This window comes from Channa argus, chromosome 22 (assembly GCF_033026475.1).
Source record: "Channa argus isolate prfri chromosome 22, Channa argus male v1.0, whole genome shotgun sequence".
Taxonomy (NCBI): domain Eukaryota; kingdom Metazoa; phylum Chordata; class Actinopteri; order Anabantiformes; family Channidae; genus Channa; species Channa argus.
Window position 1 is genome coordinate 6,238,282 of NC_090218.1, and position 24,113 is coordinate 6,262,394.

A 24,113-nucleotide genomic window follows, 5' to 3' on the forward strand; every position below is an offset into this window, starting at 1 on the left:
TGATGAAACAATGCTGTCAAACATTTAACCTTTACTCCACTCACTCCTTGTCAGCATCAGTTGGTCCGCCCATCAATAATATACACAGAGGATTCATTCCAAATATAGAACAGTATTGCATTCTCGGGAAGTCACCATGTAAATAATACAATCATGTACTCAATTCTGGACTTCAAAAAGCAGTTTGCGAATAGTGGCTGATGGCAGAAGCTGTGCTACATCCCGTCTTAGTGTGAGGGCTGCTTTGTGGCAATTTCTGTGGACTGAACAGCCGGCATTTGATCAGTGTCCAATTCATAGGAAGTAAGTGCTGAGCCAGGCTGATGGACAGATTACACCATTATGCGTATGTGGGAGCAAATGTATGTGATGTGGAGTACAGATACAACTGTGACGCTATCCACTTACCTGTAGGTAGAGATACTGCAGGTTATGGAGGCCTGCAAAGATCCCTGGAGGCAGGGTGATCAGGCCACAGTGGTATAGGTGCAGGGCATGTAGCCGACCAAGGCCCAGGAATGTGTCTGCAGCAATGACCTTTAGGTGCCGATTGTCCCCGAGGTCAAGCTCCTCCAGGCGATCGAAGCCGTGGAAGGTTGACGGTTGTATGTAGGAGATGTTGTTGGAGTACAGCCACAACATGGTGGTGGTGGGCGAGAAGTGGCCGCGAAGCAGCCGCTGGATTTTGTTGTTCTGCAGGAAGACGCGCTCGCTCTGAGCGGGGATACCCTCGGGCACGGCATGGAAGTTGTGGGCCTGGCAGGAGACGGTGCTTGGTGAAGTGTAGCAGATGCAGTGGCGAGGGCAGGGCAGAGAGAGATCCAGGCCACACAACACCAACAGTAACTCCACCCCACCGTAACCTAAGGGAGAACGAAAGAATAAAGAGATAAAGGGAAAGGTGAGAGAGAGAGGGAAAGACGAGCACGATTAATTGAATTCATACAGCGTAGCTTCGGTTATCAGATGCATCTTGAATGAAACACTCATTGCGTTCAGTTTACAAGGACAACAATAGGCACGGTTCAGTGCAGACAAATTACAATGCTGACAAAAATCTTTTACACACACAAGTATACGCACACAATCTTGTATTGTTTTGCGAGCGCACTCTTTAATGTTTAATGGTAACACTGGCTACCTATTACTTTTCATCTTTAACTGATTGAAAATCTTAACTCTTGAGACCCTTTTCTTTTTTTTTCCTACATTTTGCGAAAACCTTGAAAATCCCTTTGTTGGTGAGAGGTCTTTCTGGTTCTGACCACCAGAGAAGCAAACATTAAAAGACCAGTCAGGAGCACAAATACCTTTTTTTGGGGGGGGGGGGGGGGTCTTGTGTTTTTTTTTGTCTTTGTTTTTACTGTGTGAGAATGTGATTTTCACAGATATATTCACATTTTTATTCAGATGGTCCTTGAACCAGTTTTGGAAATACAGCACACAAAGACACAGCATCCTATCACGCACTCCACAGTGTTATATCCTTTAGTTATCCTCTAAAGGCGACAGAAAATCGATGTTTCTCCTGCTTACAAGTGAACATGCAGCACACCTGTAATATATTCCCACAATAAAGGAAATGGAGAAAGAGGGACCGACAGAGAGAGAAGGCAGAGGATGAAGATGGAATTATCTGCAGCATGGCTGTGAAGTGGATATTACTTTTTGTTTTCAGATTCCCCACATATCACTCTTTATATGTTTATTTATTTTTCCCCACCTTGAATCGTGGGAGGGTTTGCTGTTCTGTGAGGCTGGAGAAATAGATGAGGTAAAGGGACAGATGATGCTAATGCTAATCCATGAGTAATTTCTGAACACAGAGGCACACAAGATGAACGTGTGTGTGTTTAAGTGTACCAGTGACTTGGACAGATGTGATAGACAGATGTTGGTTTGACCAGGTTGATATGTTAAGAATATGTCAGCTGAGGACACCCCTGTGTTGTACACAACAGGTCTGTGCAATTGTGCAACCACACATGCAAAGGTGATGGATGGGGTTGTCAGTGTGTGTGTGTGTGTGTGTGTGTGTGTGTGTGTGTGTGTGTGTGTGTGTGTGTGTGTGAGACATTTTTTCACAGACGTATTGAAAGCAGTCCCTGTTATTTTGACAACACTGACCTTTTTCAACAAAAAGTCAAACATACACATAACGGCTGCCATCGGGACAGACCAACTGTCCAGTTGGACCAACAACAAATCAATACTGTACCAACACCGTATGAATGATGCATTGATATGAACATGAATGAAAACGTGTCAACTATTTCATTATTTGTCAAACTGAATTGTGTTTTCATATTAATGACTGTAAATTAATTTATAATTTATTTATTACACATTAAGATATATTATTAATATATATTTTAACATATTTACTTATTTCATTTGCAAACATTGTTTGAAACTTTTCTTTGAGCCTATATTTAAATAATATGCAAATATCAACCTCATGGTTGATATTTAATGTAATGCCTTCAAAATGACTGCATGGTATATTGATATTTGTGATTACTGGAATGTCTAACATTGAGAGAATATCTTTAATGATAATTATTATTATTCAATCTAATTTTTATAGCCACAAGGAAAAAACCAAGATATAATACTGATGTTATAAAATTTTACAATTTTACACAACACAAAGTGTCCTGATGCTCTGCTACAGCCGTGTTCAGTTTTAATTAAGTTTGCATCATACTTTGTTATTTAAATGTAGCTTGTAGAGTCGGCTTGTGTTTTTCTCATTGCAGGTTTCTCTTTAGCTTCCCTCTTGTACTTTCCTTTTTTCAGAAACATTTGTTTTCCGCTCTAATGAAACAACTCTGCTCTAATTAGCTAATCTTAGAAATTAATTAAATTAGTAGTAGCCTACTGTGTGTAAAGCACAAAAGCATAGAAATGAATTTACCTATCAACTGAAATTCAGCTGTCTGAAAATCCTTAAAATTTAATTTAAAAAACTTTAAATGTAGACTGCTATTGAGTGAAATATCATGAATAGCAAGAATTTAAACACTGCAGTGAATGAACGCTGATACTCTCTGTACATTTTAAGAATAAAATAAGTTGTCAAGGTACAGTTGGCTTTAACTAAAATGAAGGAAAAGCAGCTGACCAGGGCAAACAATGGGGATCAGTGATTGCTCATTTAGGCACATTTACAGCCCAATAGTGTTTCTTTCAGGAGGAGAGTATTTGACTGAAAGCACCTTAAAGAAAAATATTAGCTCCTCCTAAAAATGTGACTGTCAGTCACAGCATAGGACAGCGTTGTGCTGCACCACAGCATTATGTGACATTATGCAGCAAGTGGCTGCATTTTATTGTAAAAATTAACATGACAGTGAAACTTAGCCGTTTAGCTTTTTTGTTCTGCATATTAAACTACTACATCGTAATAGAAAGGTCTCCATAGCAAATGAGATTTCATTATTAGATTTGTCCCAATTTCGACTGCCTCACAATCCCCATAATGCACGTTTACAATGTTAAACTCAATGTTCCTACTGGTCCTATTGAAAAATAAATAAAAAAATATTTATTTTTTTGTTCAGATTTTCTTCAGCACAAGTCAGCTCAACACATTTGTGATACTGCTCCTAGCATTAGTTTGCATTTCCAATTGCTTTTGCTTCCTTGTTCCCCACTGTTTACCCCTGCAGTCTTTTTTTTTTCTTTTCTTTTTTGAATTTTCATAATCGCTTTATCTGTCTTTTTCTTTAGCATCTTTGGCCCTTTAGTGTGTCCAGTTTTTTTTTTTTTTACATAGATATTCACATGTATGTTTGTGCACATACTGAAGCATAGTGGAGGAAATTGTGTTCAGATTTCTGTCTCTGCTTGCAGATTAACTGTGGGTGTTTAAAGTTTGCAGATTGAGAGATGTAAGTGATGATTTTGGAGGGGAAAGCTGCTGACTGCCATATGGCTTTGACACTGGGGGCAGCAAATCTCCCACCAGCATCCAGTTAGTGAGAGATTTTATTTATTTATCATTTGCCTTGTAAAGCCTGGAATTATCTCTGTGCACATAGTGTTTGTTGTTGAGGTGGCAAACTAGAAAAAGGTTAGTGGTTCCACAGTTAAACAGTTATAAGGACTGAGCGAAAGTTGTTACCATGTTTTATAAGATTTATTCCCATTGAGGGGAAAATCTCCAGCCCTGCATCAGCAAGAACTACTTGATAAGTTGTTTTCAAAGCAAGTTTTCCAATATCTCTTAACCAAGTCAGCACCTCCTTGAATTTACTACTGCAGATTGTTTACTCTCATCAGCTCCACGGCACTAGCACAGCCTGGAATGCATAAATAACTAATTGCAAATCAGCAATTAGGCGAGGCATCAAGCTGGCTTTAAGCCAAGCCTGAAACCTGCAACAGCTCCCAGTAAGCAGCATCAAGTTACATAAGTCTGTTTCAGTAGTGATTCTTTATGATGCATTTCTCCATGTACTTCAGTTTAATATGGAAATGAATCTGAGTTAGTTTCCATTAAAGTGATTTGTGCCTGGTGTGAATCTCTGGTGAGGAAGTGTAATGTTTTGAAGCTCATTTGATGCCTAACACCTTCTTAAGAATAAAATATGTTCAGGAAATTTTGTTAACCAGGTGCTCAGCTGAACAACGACAAGGAGCAATAAGTGCACTGCAGTTTAATTGTCTTATGTTTGCTTGTGCTAAATCATTTGCAAATTTAATTTCTTGACCATGGAAAAAACAATAAGGGAAAAAAAAAGGAGCCATAAAGGAAAGAAATATATCCTCTCTCGCTCATTCAATATGAAAAACTCAATAACAAACTTCAGTGAGTATATGCAAACAGTTAATAGGTATGAGAATCCCTCATCATTAAACCCACAAACCTTGTTAGTATTAATGATTTCTTTTAAGGTTAAGGTCAGAGCTTTGTAAAGGCCTATCAGTACACAAGTAGTCAAATACAATCAAACTACTTCATACAGTGATGTCACTACACTTCCTGCAGAGGCAGTTAACAATTGAGGGCTTCACATTGTAACTGTTGCGTTTTGCTCTTAGTCACGTTTGTGATTTACACACTCCGTTACTGCACTTGGACTGGACTAGTTATTGTGTTTTCAAAACATCAGTAATGTACTGAGGTTGCTAAAGCCAAGTAGACCCCCCCCCCCCTTTTTTTTTTCCTAAAATGCAAACATGTTTGTAATTAGTGAAATAGTTTCAGCTCACGCATTTCTGAGACATGAATGACGTACACTCCGTATCCCTGAACGCATCTTCAAGCAGAGTGCTCCACCCTGTTACTTTCCTAACGGTCTACTTACAAGTATAGGGATGATATTCATCTTAACCCCCATCCACAGTTGATGGCACAGAGTAATATCTAATCAGCTGTAGAATTAACCAAGCAGTGAACATCTGTCACACAAACAACATCCAAACGCTGATTGGTGACTGGCAGGTCAGGTCAGGTCCGGTGGATTGAGAGGTGTGTGTGTGTGTGTGTGTTTGTGTGTGTGTGCGCGCCACAGCCACAGTACCAAAAGAAAATATTGTACAGATGCGTGTCTATGTATATGTTTGGCCAGATCATGTGTTTGAAGGAGTACTGTTCAGACAGAAATGCTTTGCGGTCATAATTTTAGCTTGATTGGATCATAATAACACAGGTGATGATGTCCTTTTGTCCTCTGCATTGGTTTGCGTGTGTGTGGTTTCACTTATACCAGTAATTGTCCATTTCAGCAAGTGCCGCCTTTTTAATCAAAACCCTCGCGCTCTCTCTCGTTCTCCATCTTGGTCTCTCTGTCTCTGCCTCGGTTTCCCTGCTGGTTGTTTGTCTAAATTCTCATCTTAGCTTTCCCGGTTACATATTTGTTAAAAAGCTTCATCAAGCACAGCCAGAGTTCAATTACAAGTGCTGTTTCCCTCCTCTGTGTCTCTGCCATCGCGCCACACCAAACATAGTGTGCACATAAGAACACACAAACAAAAAAAAAGAAAAGAAAAAAACAACATACACATGCTGCTTGTCAGGGCATCATCACCACTACCTTCCAACTGTAACTTGGCATCTGGAGGAGACACCTGTCACTCACTCTGGCAAACACAAGGAAAGCAACAGAGCAAAGAATGTAAGAGAAGGAGAGAAAAGGAGAGGAGGGGAGCCAGAGAGGGGAGGAAGAGGCAATATTATACTCAAAGGGAATGAGAAGCTCTTAAAACATGAAAGCAAAGGCAAGGGTAGAGGCACAGCATGGCCGTGTGGGAGGGAAGGAGAGGAGAGCTAGTGAGGCTGTAGCTAAAAAAAGGACGATGGGGATGACGGGGATCTACTGTGGAGCTTAGGCCATTACATAGGTAGGTGTTTAAATGCCTGTCTGCTCTGCTCTCAACAGAACTGCGACTTATGAATTGCCAACTAATTCTGACCTTCTGTGAGGTAAGTCAGATAATCACTTGCAAATTGATTACACATAACACACATGCATACTCACTTTCAGATAGAAAACCTTTTAGTCACACTGAAACTCGTATTCCCCCTGCACATCAAGGTGCACACGCATGCGTGCAGGCCGCAGGCGCAAACAGACACAGACAATCAAGCCTAATTAAGCAGCGGTGGCAGGATTTAAGCAGAAATAACAATTTAAAAAATAAAGGAGGGGCAAACACAGAGTGGAAAAAGGAGAGAAATACGAGCTGAATTTACAAAAATGGCAAAGAGGAAGAGGGGGAGGGTGGCGATGCCTCACTCAGACACTCAATATAGATGCTTCTCGTCTCTTGTTGGTAGTTGATTTAGCTTAGCATAATCCCAAAGATCATTTAGCGTTGCTCATTCAAATGGTGATAAATCTCTGGCAGAGTTAATGAGAGATTTAAATGGCGCTATTGCCTCAAAGACACAGCTGAAATATCTCTGCACCATATAATCCTCCCGCTCTTGTAATATAGTACATAACCATTACATCTATCTTCATATTGGAGACAAATCAGGTCAATACTGCTGGCTATGCACCAGTGATTCTCTGTGGCCAGGAGTTGCCTTTGTGCTCGTGAAAGTTTCTTTTATTTAAAGTCTCAGTTCTTTGACCCCCCCCACCCCCAAAAAAAACAAAATAATTCAAAAAAGTGTTCAGAAGCTAATCACTGACTGAACACGAAGAGGAGTAACAATTGATTTATTGAAGGAGTAGCAGCTATATCCTGTTTACAGCTGTTTTCCTTTGGGTATAGCTTGAAGAACAAAAATATTGCAGAATTTAAAAAAAATATTCATGACACTTAAATAATTTTTCTTCATCTTTTTCTCTGCATTGTGCAGTTTGGGACAAACTTTGAATTGGTTATCGCTGTTGGAAATGTTTCACTTCTCAATTATTATTATTATGACCTATCAGAGGAAATAGTTTATCGTATTTTCTACAAATCGTTTAGGGTTGAAATAACTAATTCATTAGTCAAGACAGAAATCAATCAACAACAATGAAAGCTGATTAACTCAAAGTTATGTTTTAAGCAAACATCAGTGACACTGTACTTTTTTTGACTGATAGTCTGAGAAACACTTAAAAAAAGAGTAGACAAGAAAGAAAAATCAATGTTTATCATGAGACACTTTAAGTGGTACTTCGCTCATTTAACAAATCTAAGAAGACCTGCTTGATATTGAGATATTTTTCAAGGTACCCAGGTATCTTTATCATCAGAGTTGGGCCTTTCTGATTTATTTTCCACTGCCTGACATTCTCTGTGAGCTGATTCTTTGATGCGTCCCCCTCGGCCCCTGGCCCAGTGTTGTGACATCTGTTGTGCACAAACAAAAATTTACACACATACAGACACATACTGATCAGTGTGCATGTGGCAAAGAGAGTCAAGACAGAGGTGTGTGTGTGTGTGTGAGAGAGAGAGAGATAGAAAGAGAATGCAAAAATAACCTCTACCCTCTTTGCATGCAGTAATTGGGTCATTTGAAAGGCTAAGCTTATCTCAACACTAATCAAGCTCTAATTATACTCAGAAAAACTTTGCCCGTCCCTCCCTCCCATGAATACACACACACACACACACACACACACACACACACACACACACACACACACACACACACACACATACACACACCACACGCATAATCAGATGATGCAGGTCACAACTTTCCCTATTTAACTGCGACCTAGTGGATGAAAGATGTGAGCAGTGCAGTGTATTACAGCACAATGCTGCTACTGATACTGCTGCTCTCCTGCCTCAAGACAACGCACCTCAACGGGGCGTGTCTCAATAGGAAATATGGGTCGTGTTCTGACTTCGATGAGGAGGTGCGGCACCTCCTCCTCAGGTATCTAACCCCAATGCGATTAATCAACACGCACGTGTCATCTAATGAATTAGAAAACAATATGTTCTATTAGCAGAAGTATTATCCTGAGCTACAGGTATTTAGAAGAGTTCACAGTAAACTGTGAGAAATCTGAATGAAATAACAAGAGTTACAATAGCTAAGGCATCAGCTGGCATGGTGTGTGTGTGTGTGTGTGTGTGTGTGTGTGAACATCGACACACTCTATAGTACAGTCACTGAGGTGCGGGTTGCCCTCCTGCTCTCCTGTGTCTAGCCATCACTGGAACTGGAACGGTCTTTTGGCAGAAATCCTCAGTGGAGAGTGGTGAGAAATGAAGCTTTCGAACAAGCCAATGAGGAGAGGAAGACAGAGCGCAGCACGGGGGCGAGCTGGTTCCTCTCTTAATAGCTGTTTGTCCAGTTCCTCCAGCATGAGGATCTCGCTTCCTCTCTTCCTTTTCTTGTGACTAAATCATTGCCCGTTTTCTGCCTCACACTGCAGGTATGAATCACCCTTTGTCACCCTCCTCCGCTCTCCTCCCTGTTGTTCGTTTAGTTTCCCATCAGTCTCTATTACAAAGACTGTTAAAAGTACATCAGGACTTATTATTGCATAAATCTTTCATACTAGTGTGTTCCTGCACCTTGTCTCCACAGTATTTGTTTTTAAAGCTCTTGGAATGAGAAAATTTCTCTCACCCTAGGGGATTACTCTTGGAAATCAAAATGTGCACGTATTCGCAGAGAAAAGAAAAGCGGGAGGAAGCGGAGAGCCAACAAGACAAAGGGTTGCAAATCCAAATGCCCAGACTCTCAAGTGAAATGGCATGTCCGAGAGATCATCTGTCACCAGGCTGTTTTATCGGATATCACACTGTTACTGCACACTCGCCTTTGACTGAGCCAATCGCAGGCTGGCATTGGCCATTTATCAGCCTGATTGACCAAAACAAGAGGGGGGAGATTGGCATCAGTTCTCTCATTAAATAAGCTCCCCATTGGGAATGATTTTAAGCACTATAGAATTGTCGACACTTGATACGATCGGTCTGGTTCCAAAATGAGTTATCCAGCAGCTGACAAATATGAGCTGCAGCAAGAATGATTAATGAGCTTGGAGCACAACTACATATACAGTCAGTATACAGCCCCGCAATGGAATCGCTGGATCAACCTCCATCTAAATCCAGAGTGTCAAACAGAACGGTTTCTAATAGCTTTTCAACTGACAGCAGTTCAGCTGTTTTCACAACACCATTAGCATGATATTAGCGTAGCAAAGTGCCTCACTTCCGCCTCAGATTGCTTTTTCTTGTTAACATTTTTCACACCATGCCACTGGAGGAAAATACATTCAGGTGGAATGACAGAGAAGTGGAGCGGAGGAGACATCAGTCAGAAAATATGAGAAGGCCAGCGGAGGGGAGAGAGAGGAAGGATGTCTGAGAGGGGAACAGGAGGAGGTGTCACAGCTTTTCTCCATCAACTAAAGAGAGATGGATGAAGCCGGAGGTGCATGTCTTTCGAACTCCCTCAATCACTCATTGAATCTGGCTAATCCGAAGGTTATTGGTTGAACTCCACCATCAGTCATCATGTTTGGCTTCTGTGAAGGTTAGAATCATCTGGAAATGTCTCTCTCGTCCTGCTTTTCTCCTGCTTTCCCGTCTGTCACATCGATCCCTCTGCGGTTACTCTGTGGTTCCCGTGAGCTTGTGTTCAGTTTATATATCTGCTTTCCCTCACATTTTGATCATGCTTGCCCTCCCACTTTGGAGGTTCTGTTCCGTTTGTCACAAAACGGTTCGCTGAAAATCTATCTTGTCTGTCTCGCCTCCCATGGGACTGAAAAGTGGCTTTGGAAAGTTAGCTCCTCCGTGGAGGCTGACAGCTGTACAGCTTGAATTTACAGCAGTTACAATAGATATTGGTGGTGACTCAGCATTAAAATGTAGCTAAACATTCGTAGAAAGTCCTACGTGGACCTTCAGACCACTGCTGCAGTACAATTATCTTCTCTGCTGCTGAGCTACAGTAGATACTCGCCATGTTCAGTCTACTTCTTCACTGAGGACCTCCTGCAAAGGCTGCAAAGCCTCCTTTCTTCTTTGACCTACTTGGTCAGTTGCAACTTTAGGAACCAGCAGTCACTTCAGTGTTTGTGTGTGTGTGTGTGTGTGTGTGTGTGTTTTCAGCATATAACACTGTTGATCACCCTCCTTATGATGCATCATATTTCAAGATTATTGCTCAACATGTGGTCTCTGCAACAAACAGGAGCAAGGGGACAAATTCAAAGAAAATTACACTTGATGTGGTTTTTTTTTTTTTTGTGTGTGTGTATGTGTTTCTTTGCTGATTTGATTGTTCTTTCATTTTTAAAACATAGGACAGATAAAAATAGCCACAAACTTTCTGGCACTTTTGTGTTTGGACGTTTGATATTTCTAAAAATATGCAAACTCATGATTTTCTCTATCAGTAACTTCTGTAGAACAATATGAAAGGGATTTAGAAGAGTACACTTGTTCTTTATGTACATTAAGCATAAGTAGAAGAATAGATTTATAGCGTTGCACTTAAAAGTTTGAATGTTTACATTTCTGAATTTAACTTGTTGTTTATCCAGTTGAAAGGAGAAAAAGCTCAAAAAATGACAAAATATTTTCAAGACTATACCAATGCCTATTTCTTTTCTTTTTTTTTTTACAACATTGTAGCATTTAAAGTTTTATTCTTTCGACAGTTTGCCAAAAAGTATTTTCATAGTAAAAACAGATCTCTACAAATTAAACAAATTAAAAATGTGATTGCTCACTCCATTTGCACGTGCAGCCAATTAGTTTCAGGTTCACTAGAGTGCAGTACTTTTTTCAAGAGCTGCAGTATAAATACACCTGTAAAGTATCTTGAAGGTCCACTGACTGGTGAATTGGTATCCTTGTATAAAGAACACTCCAAGCAGCTCTGTGAAAAGGTTATTGAAAAAGAGAAGCCAGGGGATGGTTAAGAGAACATTTCCAAGCCTCTGAATGTCTCTTGGAGTACAGTTAAATCCATCATTAAGACATGGAAGGAACATGGTACAGGTATAAATCTGCCAGGAGCAGAATGTCCTCAAAAAGCGAGGCCGCCACATGCCACATGGCTTCTGACATATTCTAGCTGAGATTTAATGTGACCTTTTTCTCTTTGCCACTTCCTCATAAAACTTCGACTGCTGAAGAACCCAGAAAACAGTTGCTGTACAGTCTCTCAGCTGCCAAAGACTGAAACTCCTTTAGAGGAGACAAAGGCGTCTTAGTGACCTTCCTCACTGGTCCCCTTCTTGCACAATTACTCAGTTTTTGATGACGGCCTCCTCATGGCAGATTTGATGCACATTTGACAAAAAAGCCAAATTACTTTGACCACAGTTCAGCGTAAAAGGTGAAAACCTCCACGGGGGTTGAATACTTTTTTATTTTTATTTTTTAGACCCTGCAAGTGTAAGAAAAAAAGAGGGAAAATGTTAGTGAATTGAACTAGGGGAAAGGTTAGCTAGTTTAATTTGTGAGAATCTTGAAGGGCTTCCACTTGTTCAAAGATGTTTGACGTTTTGAATGTGGGATATTTTTGATTTGTTTGTGTGAATGGGCACAAATCAAAAAGGATGTGGCTTGGCCCTAGGGATCACGTAAGTCAGGCTATACTTGGGATTTCTTGACAGTGGATGAAAACATCAATTTCTTTACCACCTCCTTTCAGTTTTCATTGCTCCCAATTATTCCAGTTTCACGGTCTTGCTTTTTCTGTTCTTGTTTCCACATATTTTGTTGCTTGTTAGTTTGGTGCCAGATTTTATTTTGGTCAAAGTTGTTGTGAAGAAAAAACGTTCACTGGGGGGTCTGTGGATTTTCAGCCTAACTGGGACACTGTTTCTTGGAAAGATCTCCCACTGCTGAAGTTTTCAGGTGTCTTTTTTTTTTTTTTTTCAGTGTCTAAACATTGCAAAATAGTTGATTCAATTCAGTTTTATTGTGGCGGTGGCAGAGTTTTCTTAGATGAAAATCTCAGAAAAGCTTTAGTAAATAAAACAAACCATCTGCATAGCTCGGTACAAACAAGTAAATGGTGTTGGGTGGGTGTATTTGGTCTAATACAGCACGTCCACATGGAAGTGCTACCTTGAAGACTACACTTGGTACAAAAACTGTTTTTGCTGTTCGGTAGTAAACCATTTGAAGGTGTCTGCACTGACCAAAATGGGATCGACAACTATTAATCTAAGAATGTTACCTAAACGGCAACAGAAAGTTGTTTACATACACAGAGCCATACGCACACTGACAAGAGATCTTTAACAAAAGACGTCTTTGTGCTTCAGGACCGTAAAAACACACTGAAATGTTTCAGTCGAGGCAGTGTAACTCCACGCTCGTCTTCACCTGAGGGGACCAACAAGGAGAGAAACTCTTGCACACACACGGGAAAATAACACAGAAACATGCATTTTCAACCATCAACACATTAGTGCGCTGGAGTATAACGCCTACATGCAAACATGTTTTATGCTAAGATACAATTTTGTTCTCACAAACCCTGTGCATTGTTTCACTGGCAGGAGCCAGCTCTGTCACATGAGTGCACACACCAGCTGGAAATGAATTAGGAATGCATACAGTATCTCTGACGGCATCCTTCTTCCCAACTCTGCATGTCCATCCACTCAAGCCACCTTTACCTTAGCCACATAATCCTCTCAATTTGTCACTCACTTTGTGCTACCTTCTATCTCTGTTTCCAGCCTCTGTTCCTTTTTCTTCTCTGCCTCCTCCTCAATTACTCCTCCAACTGAGTCTGATTTAAGGTTGACCCTTGCAGCATGACTCTGAATTTTGAAGCTTCATTTGTGAAGTGCTGCATTTAAAGATTCTTCCACAACTAGATGATGTGATGTGGGTGAATATGAGAGTGAATTAGTGAACACTGATGTGTGTGTGTGTGTGTGTGTGTGTGTGTGTTTAAAAGGAGACTTCTGATCTGTGACAAGCAAAACACTGCATCATAAGTTAAACCTTCATCCTGTCCTCTGCTGCTTTTCATAATCGCATACACAATACAATACAGCTGAACACACAATGTAGATGTTCTCATAAACACTACCTATTAACTATCTGGCAACCAGTATTTACTACGCTGCTGCACCACAACGTCAATGAAATCATGTCACCTTTTATGATTGCGAATGACAACATCTGCGCTCTGTAATGAGCTATATTGACATTTAAATTGAGTGATCACAGAGAATGTTAGAGGCGACAGAGATGTGTGTTTTTAATGTTACTGCCAAACAGCCCCTGACCAGGTGCCATCATCATTTCTCAAAGCGTCTTTTTTTAGCTAAGCTAAATTAAGAAGCCTGGGTTTTTAGATTTAAACAATGGAGAAACTTTGTGTGGAGCAGCGCGCAAATGATGAGTTGATTAACTACAGAAAATTTGTCTAATCTGTTTTGACAAGGGACTAATCGTGTTAGTCACTATGTTTTAGTTTCAGCTTTTTCAAATGTGAGAATTTAGTCTACAGACCAAAAAATAATCTCCTTAAACATTTTTATCACAGGTTGTTTTTGTATTTGATAAATATATTTATAATGAAAATCTTTTCCACTCCTAGTGTGGACAAGGTCTAAAACAGAGAGAGAATATTTTGAGTATTTCTACAGCTCTAGTGCACAAACAACCTGAAACATTCATCTGGCGAGCTTTGTTTATTTTAATTAAAGCCACAGTTTGTAACTTTTTAAAAACATAGTTTGTTATAAATATGCTCTACACTTTTTATAATGCAGAAAGCTGAAGCCTCCTATGACACGGATTCAAACCTTGGTAGGTGGCAGCACAGATTTTCCCTTTTTAAAATGTGTACTGATCAGGGATCACCCTTCTAACCAATCAGAGAATTTTAACATTATCTACCTGATTACTACAGCTCGCAGCTTTTTAATTATTGTAATTTCATAATGAAAACTGCATGAAGTACTGGGGAGAGACATGTGGAGTGTAGCAGAGTGCAGCAGAGCAGCTTGAGTGAGGGCAGAGCAGTGTGGATGGATTTCAGGTATAACGCTAGTTTCATATTTTAGCTTTTAGTAGTGTTGTTGTCGTTGTATGTTGCTGCCTTTAGCACGATGGTACAACGCTGTATCAAAAAACAAAACAAACAAAAAAACTGCATTCCTATACAACTGAACTGCAAACGCGATTAAGTTTTAGTAGGAAATGTAATTATTCCGTTCCGATACGTCTTTTTTTGAATAAATGAAACGGTACTTTCATTAAGGGAAACTTAGCTGCCAGGAAGTGGTTGGAAAGGGTGGCGGGTGGATCATGCACAGGACCGCCAACGACCCGGGCTCGGTCCCTGAGTTCAGACCCGGGGTCTTGTGTCTGGTTAGGTTTAGGCAATGTGGAAATGTAATGTGGTTGAAATTACGTGTAACCCTTATTTAGTGTCTGTCTGTGTCTTCTTCAATTAAAGCCCACATGCTACAGTTGGGTGAAAAACTTTGCATCCCCCTTACACTGAAATGTCAACAAGAGTAAAAGGTATTATGGCTTTAAGTTAATGTACAACAAATGCTCCTTCATCACATGTAAGTGTAAACAAAAATGTTCCAAACACCTTGATGAACCCACTAGGTAATTAAATTTAATATATAAATTCAGGTGTCTGTCAAGTGTCTAAAAAAAGAGAGACTGAACACTAGGTGTGTTAAATGTGTCTTGCACTTTATATTTTCAAGATTACAGTAGAATTTAGGGGCAGTCTCAAACAGTTAGAACAACAAAAACAAGGGGTTCAGGAAAACAACTTAAATACCAGCAACAACTGACGTCCATAATCCAGAATTGAAAAAACATGACACGTGAAGTGTAGCAGAGAAGAAGTCCAAGAAGTGGGGGACCAAGAAAAATAACCAAAAGAGGTGCAAGGAAACCAATTCCAAAACACACAGCAGGGGACATGACAAGGTCCTTAGAGGCAACTGTTGTCTGCACAAATCTAGATTGTTCAAGAGAAAAGCACACAGGAAGCCGCTGTATACTTCTAGACATACGGTAGCCGGCTGTGAGAAGGCTTAGGAGCATGTGAAAAAGGCAAATGAGTGTTGGAAGAAGATTATGTTGTCTGATAAGATCAAAGTTGAATTATTTGATCACAATTCACACAGGTATGTGTGGTGTGAAAGAAGAACCGGAGAGGAACATCATTATCTCAGTCAAATATGGTGAAGGCTCATTGATGCTTTGGAGCTATATGTCTGCCTCAGGCACAGGAAGATTGTATGCAACCAAATACCATGAGATTTTAAAGTGAAGCTTCCTACCTATCAGACAAAAAGCTAAAAGAGAAGCTAGAAGAGAGTCAGTGGATTCAATAAGACACTGATCCAAAGCAAAGTCAAAGTGGTTCGCAAAGAATAAAATGAATGTTTTAATAAGAAATATGGCATGTACCTCTGTGTCACCTGGAATTTTGGAGTCCTGGCCCAGACATGTTAAGCGAGAACTGCATAACCCTTTATGGCATAGCGTCATGGTCTCTATACGAATAAATCCACGTATCCATGCATCAAACATCAAAATACAATACAGAAGTGGAGCTGCCGTTGTTGGGTCTGTTCTTGCTACATCGTGGTATTTTGTTTGCTTGGTCTTTGGTTGTGTTAGTGAAATGTTTGCTTATGATCATCCATATGTAAACAGAGCTTTAGCTAATGTCGCATATACTTTCTGAGTATAACACTAACGGGACCCACGTTTAACTTTTTGTCAAGGTAGTTCAAGTTTTGTAGCATTATTTTAGCTGTTTTACTTCTGTGTGAAAACGTCCAATGGCCTACGGGAAAAAAACTGAGCAGGAATATTTACTTTACGACTCAGAGAATATTTTATAAAGCTGAATGCAAATATCTGCAATGATAAAATTTTATATAACTATTTTGCTATAACTTCCTTTTATACACTCCATGACCATTTGTTACTTTTGAATGTGCATTACATATTATGTTGATGGAAAAATAATTATTTTACTCTCAGTCATTAGAGCAACAAGTAGTGTTGTCAACACTCCCCGCAGTTTGTCATTGTGGGGGAATAGAGTGTGTGCAGTCATAGAGGGGCGGCTCTAGCGCCGTTGGTAAAGGTAGTCGTCCACAGAACACAGGATCACTGGTTCAAGACACTGAACCCCCAATGGCCCATTCCTATCCCCAGCTATGCAGTGCCAGTCCAATCCCGGTAAAATTAACATGCGACAATGATCCGCTGTGGCGCCCCTGAACTCACAGGATAAACCGAAAGGACCAAAAAATAAAAAATAAAAAAAAAGTGTAAATTTAGTCATATGGTTAGATAATTAGCAAACAGTCAACCAAGATGGGCTTATTAAAGAGGTCACAAAGAGGATCACAGTAACTTTGTTATTACAAGGTCCAAAGGGATGTAGTAGATAGTGGGTCCTGGCATCACAAAATCTACAAGAAGGTGCAATTAAAGGATTTTATTGCTTTACAACTGACATTAACAGATCTTAAAAACCTAAAAAGGGACAAGGATGATGAAGAATGATAACTGTCAACTGTGTGCACCGCGTTTCTTCATTAATGTTTTGTGAGGGTGGTTCCTCTCTTAGTTTAAATAGAGGAGGTTTGAGAGATACAAGTCAAAACACGCCAACATCCATGTGTTCTTTTCCATGCAGGTATGTATTAAACTGAGATGGTTCATCACTCTGAGTTCTGTCTACAAGTCTTCTCCAGAGATGTAGTAACACTTAACTAAGGAAGAAGGAAAATTTCTATCACATTATTCCAACGGAAGGGGATGCAAAGTTTTGCATTCAACTGAACAAGGCCCCCAGCTCTTCATGTTCTCCTTTTGAAGTAATGTAGATTTAAAAAAAAAAAACCCAAAACAAACAAACATTTGAGAAACCATATCTGAACACTTGCAGAGCTGAGAATAGGGAAACGCACACACACTTAACATGCATGGACTTACACTGTATGCCTAAAGGAACTCACAGATCCCAGTGCAGACGTGAATACGTTCCTCAGTCTACGTTTAAATACATAATTGGACTGAACCTGCACATAATATTTGATTCGCCTTTGAATCTGACCTGTGCCTCTTGCATAAATGAACAGTGTGGCACATGTGCTGACAAGTAATTGAAATTGAAAACAAATCTACAAATGGGTGTCCAGCTGAATTTTCTGTGAGAAAGATCTAACTTCTGCTGCATTCAGGCAGAAGTGTCCCCTGCTGAATGTAGAGCAGCTTTGGGAAATTGGATTTTGAATTTTGTCCACTTCTTTAACTCAATAGATTTCTCTGCTTGGTGTATTCAGTGCACAGGGATTCTTTACCTGTGTTGCAGTGTATTATCTGTCTCTCTCTGGTTGGCCTGCACCAAACATTCACAGCGATTACACTCTGACTTTGCAAAATGTGCATAACAATATGGAGACACTCAGGCACACACACGCACGCGTGCACACACACACACACATCACGAGCACTCGCACACAATCTTCCTGTTCAGCTGGTATTTACATTCCATCCCATAGGGCTTTGGGATCGCCCTCACAACACTTAACAACTAAGTAATTATCCACAATGCCTCTCAACTGGGAGAGTAAGACAAACCACATACACACATAAACCAACACTAATTAGCATTAGCAGATAACAGGCAACAGTGCAGAGAAATGATGAATAAACGGAAATATTACAATTAAAACTTGTGTTAGATGATGATTCTAGTTTTTTGCAACTTTTCAGTTGTTGCCAAAATTCCTAATTTGGATTCCATTATTGTTCATGATGCTTCAGGCAGAAACCAGCAGATGCATGTAGAATACTGTATGTGAACACATAGGTGCAGCATCGGGTCAAGATTTATGCTTCGATTTTTCAAAACAGTATGTTTCACTTTTACATGGGAATAGATTCAATGGTAAGTAACTAGTGGTAGTTGGTAATTATAACAACACTAACGCTAGTGCTGTTGGTCAACGTTTATTATGTTGCACTTTGCTGTTCACATGGAACAGGACAGACGTAGTTGTGAGGCTTAACAGAAAAGTTCAAACCTGATGTAATTGCACATTTAGTCAGTTACATGCACATAACAAGGTTTCCCTCTTGGATACTTGGGCAATGAGCTACTTGTTACTGGACTTCTGTGTTTACCTCTGGCTGCATCCTGAAATTTTTTAAATTGGTATTCCTAATATATATTTTTTGCTGTGTTGTATGTATGCGTGTAATGTGTTTTTATGCATGTGCTGTCTTTCACCTTGACGAGGAGAGAGACAGCAGAGCACCTGCTGTGCAAATTGTCTGGATTTTCAAAATTATGCAGTAGACAGGAACTTCTACAGGCCACTTTGTGTTGTTTTTATTTTGTTTTTATAGACTTTAAGGGGAATTTGACTTAGAAATAAGGCAGCATCGCTCCATGATGAACTCACCTTTCATTCAGCCTGTTTACTTTGCTACTCGCCCTGACTGCAGCCTTTTGTAATGTGCATGAACTGTAGAAAGAACCTGCTTATGCATTTACATGGCAGACTCTGGCCTCTCCAGGAGGAATCTATTTAGGGAAATCAGGTTTCCTTAATTCCCTACTATGATGGGGTAACACCTCAGTAGCTTGTAACCTAACAATATGATACATGTATATAGATATGAAATAACTATCGGGTAGAGAGAACAGAAAAATGCAGAGATTTTTTTTTAAAACATGGCTTTATCTCTAAAAAGATGAGCCTAAACTTAGTCAAAGCCTAATCTTAGGTGAACTTTTTAAGATGAGAAAAAACAATAGAGTAAAATTGTATGGTCTCACTCTGACTGACTCATAGTTTTGCTATATGATGTGGTATTATTTTGTTTTTGGTGTGTTCCCAACATTATCAGAAAAACTAGTTTAAATGATGCCCAAAACTGCAAGATGGATAAAAAAAACATCAATTGTTATTTAGATTTTCTTAGGGACCAAAAAAAAAAAAAAAAAAAAAAAAAGACACTGCTGGACTAAACTTCCACAAACAAACCTTTGCTGAAAATTCAAGAGCAGCTGTTCTGCCGCATCTGCTGTGATAAGACCAGGTCTGTCAGGATTTTAGAAGCAGAGAGCAGGGTCTTTTCTCACGTTTCTGCTCTGGTATCTTGAGGTGAAACTGCTTTTTTTTTGGGTTTTAAGACATCTGTCCATAAGCTCATTGTGTAACAACTTTAAAGTGAAAATAAGTGTAGATGAGTGTATCCAGGCATGTTTCTGTGTGTGTGTGTGTGTGTGTCACTGATGCTCAAATCCTGTTGTGTTTTCTTTCTGTAATTTGTAACCGTCACCCATTGGCTTAGGTGGAAATTAAACCCTAATTAGATGCCAAGTGAAAACTCACAGAATGAAAATCCAGACTGAGAGGATTTAGAAAACTCTGCTGCATATATTCAAACTTAGACCAGAGAGCACTGAGTCACACTCGCCTGCCTGCCACTTACCAAGGTATTTGGTTTGGGCAAACCAGTCAGCTTCAATGTGGTTTCTCATAATCACAAACTTGCAAAAGAAGCTTGATGGTACTTTACCCTTTTAAAGAAAAAAAGAACAATCCACAATTTTCCAAAGATTTGAGTCTGACAAAAGTAATGAAAGGCAAAAAAAAAGACAAAAAAATTCTAACCTTGTTTCTAAACCACAACCAAATGGCACAGTAACTGCTTTTCTCAAATTTGAAAAGAAGAAAAAGACCTGGTCAATTTTAAGTCTTAAAACTTCTACTCACTAAAGTATAAAGACGTGCAATGCTAGTTACAGGAAGCAGTGCGAAGATCACTGAAATCAAATTATTTCTATTAATTTCTAATTAATCTGTCACCATTTTATTTTTGAATTTTATAAAAATAAAAAGCAAAGTATAATTTTTCTTAATTTTAATTGGAAAGTTTTTTGCCGTTCATTGTAAGATGGTGTGTAGTTTATTTTACACATTTAGTTGAACATGTAAATACTTACTGTTATTATCACACATTGTTCTAAAGTGTTAACATATGTCTAGCAAACACACATATAGAATAGTGTAGGTGAGCTGCAGACGTCCTTTACATTATTGGCCAGTGCAGAGTTTTTTTTTTTTTTTTACACTAATGCGTAGTGTCCTCCATTAAACCCACACTACGTATGTCTAACGCCTCTTCTCCACTATAGGGTTTGAAAATGTAAATTCTAGCCACAGTGTGAGAAGCTAAATCAGAACATATACATCCTTAAGTAACACTGCAGGGCATTTGTATTGTGCGTTCTGGCTGTATTTCTTCTAATTCTCCAAGTGGTAAAGGTAGATGAACTGTTTGAAAAACCACGCTAGTTTCAAAAAGACATTTTACCAAAGTTAAAATCAGAAACGCGACTGACGCATTTCTTTATAAATGGACCTTGGTTAAAACAGAAAGATCTGGGCTAAGGTTTTGTGTATAGGCTGCTGACGCATAAAGGAAAGCAGAGAAGAGATGACGGAACAGGAGGCAGATGAGAGACGAAGTAAACGAGAGACGAGTCAACATTTTCAAACTTAATGATTTGCTATTTATAGTGAATTAGGAGAGTGGTAAAAAAAAAAAAGGCTTGTGCACATGTTTTCATTTCTATGACAATTTACAATCATAAACTGACATAAAATGTCTTTATCAATCTGGCAGGAAAACAAAGGCGTATGCATATTTTTGCGCTTACACACACTTTTAGTCGTGAATCTACACAGAGTTTTTGCATCTGGCCCCAGGCCATCAAAAGGTCAGTGTAGCATAAAGTTCCCATGAGGTTTTAAAACAAGCACATAAACAAAATCTGTGACATTTAAAGGAAAGTTTGGGGGGCAGTCATGGTTTGTAAGAATGAAATAATGACAATATCAATGTCCAAAGTATAATTATACAAATCAATTTTATATGTTTCATTTTAAACTTAACATCTCACCATTATCCTCCAGTATTACAACAATGTAAAATGTATTATTTTGTGCAGATAAGTCAACTGGAGGATCAGTAAAGTTTTTAAACTTTAATTGATTTATTCCATGTTCAGTTAGTGTGTACTTTGTTCTTTTGTGTGTGATTCTCCAGTGTGTGTGTGTGTTGTAGTGCAAAGCGTTAAGCTTTTACTGTACGCTCCACAGCTGCCCTTATGGAGATCCTAAAATACTGCACAGTGGGTTTTCTGCCTAGAGACAGATACAGACATGTAGAAAGATTGAGTAAGAGAGTAAAGATGAAAGGAGGAGAACAGCGCAGCACACGGCGGGATGGGCCTGAATGAATAATAGCCAATCTATAATGGATGACAAGTTGACCAAGTTCTTTCTCTCCTCTGTCTCTCTTTTCCCCTCCCTTAGCTTTTTTCATTTTCTCCTCTTTTCTCTGTGCTCCTCACGCTGACACCATGTCACTGCTTTGAGGCATATGTTCTGGAAGAAGAAGGCAACTGCCATCCTCCCTTGAGCCTCTTAGCTGCCTTTGGAAGAGAGCTGCTTTACTTTGTGGGCTTCTCAAATCTCCTGGAGTCATCCTCTCTCCTCTCTCCCTCCCTCTGTCTCTCTCTCTCTATTTCTATTTCTCAAATATAAGTATGATTAGAGGACAAGGGATGTAAAATAAATAAATAAAGCTTTGAGGAAGGAGGATGGGGTTTGAGAGAAGAGGAATGTGGCTAGAACAATGAAAATAAACGTTCATAGATTTTTAGGAGGATATAAAACAGGAAAATGTGTAAATAGGGAAAGGAACTCTAGGGTGCAACATTTGGCACCTGTTCATTTTCTCTTGCACTTTGTGCTGTGCAGTTTGCTGAGCAATGTCATTATCCACCCAAAAAAGGATAAATCGATGCTTTAGAAATACACATTGGATAATTCAATGAACAGCAACTTCAACTTAGTTAGGGGAAAATAAAATAAAATTAAATTAAATATATATAAAAAATGAAGCCTCTCCAAAATGGCTGTAGGATCAGACTGAGTTGCATCTTATTGTATTGGCGCCTACTACGATGAAGCAGCAGTGCATGTTTTGCTACACTTGGCAGCGAGCTACATGCAAGCTGATGCAGCTCAGTGTTGTTTTGTCTATAACAGCTGTGCGGGCTGTCCATAAGCTCCTAAGCTGGCTTCCCTACCGCGCCACTCCCAGTGTTGCACGGACCTCCTGTTGTGTGTCTCTGATAAGTTTATTGTACATATCAAAACAGAGAGCTGAATGTATTATGACACGTACAGATCTGGAAATAATAGCTGTGCTGCATCTCCCTGCTTTGTGTGATGGCATTTGAGACTGAATCCACCTTGTTGTTGAGACAGAGACAGAAAAGAGGCAGGCAGAGGTGGAAAAGAATCTTTCTTCGTGGATCAGATTTGTTCTCGCTGCTGGTTTTAAATCCCAGACATGCATATTCTGGTAAGGGCCAGTTCACTCAGTCAGAGTAAACACTGCGAGGAAAGAAAAAGATGAGATAAAGGCTGAAAACACACATGAAAGGCGGATTTAAAAGAAATAACAGCAGAGGTGATTTCTTTTTCCACACTGAGCTCTTCCCTGTTGGCGTAACTGTTGTGCAGGAGTCAGCTGGGATCCAAATCACTCAGCACTCTGGGACCAGCTCAGTTTTTCCATTACTCAATCTCAGTCCAAAGCATTCGAGTTTTTCCAGCTCGCAACTTTCAATAAAAACAATAGTCATAGTAATTTTACAGTGGAAAAAACAAAGATTAGAAAGTGTTATTGCCTTATTGTTGTTGCCATTTTGCTTTAGTTTGATCTATCCTCATCCATCTTTCAGCTGTTAAACACATCAATAGTTTCTCTCTCTCTCTCTCTCTGAGTAAACCAAATGCCTGCGAGAACATGAGCTGAAATATTTATCACAGTTCTCCACACACACACTCGGTATACAAGCAGCACTATGTTAGCAGCATAACTGCACTCCAAACAATGTTGACGTTGTCTCGGCTGTGTTGCACTCGCTAATTGGCATCCTTCAAGGTTTATGAGATCATAACTCGATTTTAAATGAATTTGGCTTTGTATCCCAATTACTGTCTTGTGACTGGATAAGCGGAGTCCAGGAGACTGCAAACATATAATAGCACCCATCTGATACATGAGGCAAGCTAAATATACCCCAGTGAAAGCGATGTATCCTTCAGTGAAATGCAAACAAAATATTGAGGCATTTGTCACAGCTGGAGACTGCTGCTGGATGAAAAAATAATTGGTTATTGGTTGGTTTTGCACTTGTTTACAATGACAGCAGAAATTGTGTTTCCCCCTTGCCAAACAACATGAAAATGACATTTTAACAATTTAATATTTTGCATGATAAATGTTTCTGATGACTGACAGGGTATTTTTGCAATCTGAAATGGGAATGTAAGGGTTTTTATGTTCATTGTACATTTCTTTATTTCCTGCTGCCATACCCCAAAGATGTGTCTCTGTGTAAAATCATGCACAGCATTAAGTTAATAGCACATCTAATACAAAATCCCTGGCCTACAGATATTTTCTTTTGTACTGTTGTACGCCCACCACTATCCCCGTGCTGCCTTATAGGAAAATTCCTTCAAGAATATCAGCTAGACCCCCTAATTAGCTCAGCATTTTTGTCTGAAGGTTTCCTCAAGCCATGCAATCACGTGCAGAAGGGGAGTCTAAAATCCAGACCTTTG

General features: G+C 39.5%; 1 protein-coding gene across 1 annotated transcript in view; it reads right to left on the reverse strand.

Annotated features, from left to right (window-relative positions):
• LOC137108057 (reticulon-4 receptor-like 1) overlaps positions 1-24,113 on the reverse strand; it is a 75,364-nt gene that overhangs the window by 4,087 nt on the left and 47,164 nt on the right. Inside the window, exon 2 of the mRNA XM_067492333.1 lies at positions 409-863. Within this exon, the coding sequence (XP_067348434.1) occupies positions 409-863 (455 nt within the window). The remainder of the gene's footprint in view (positions 1-408; positions 864-24,113) is intronic.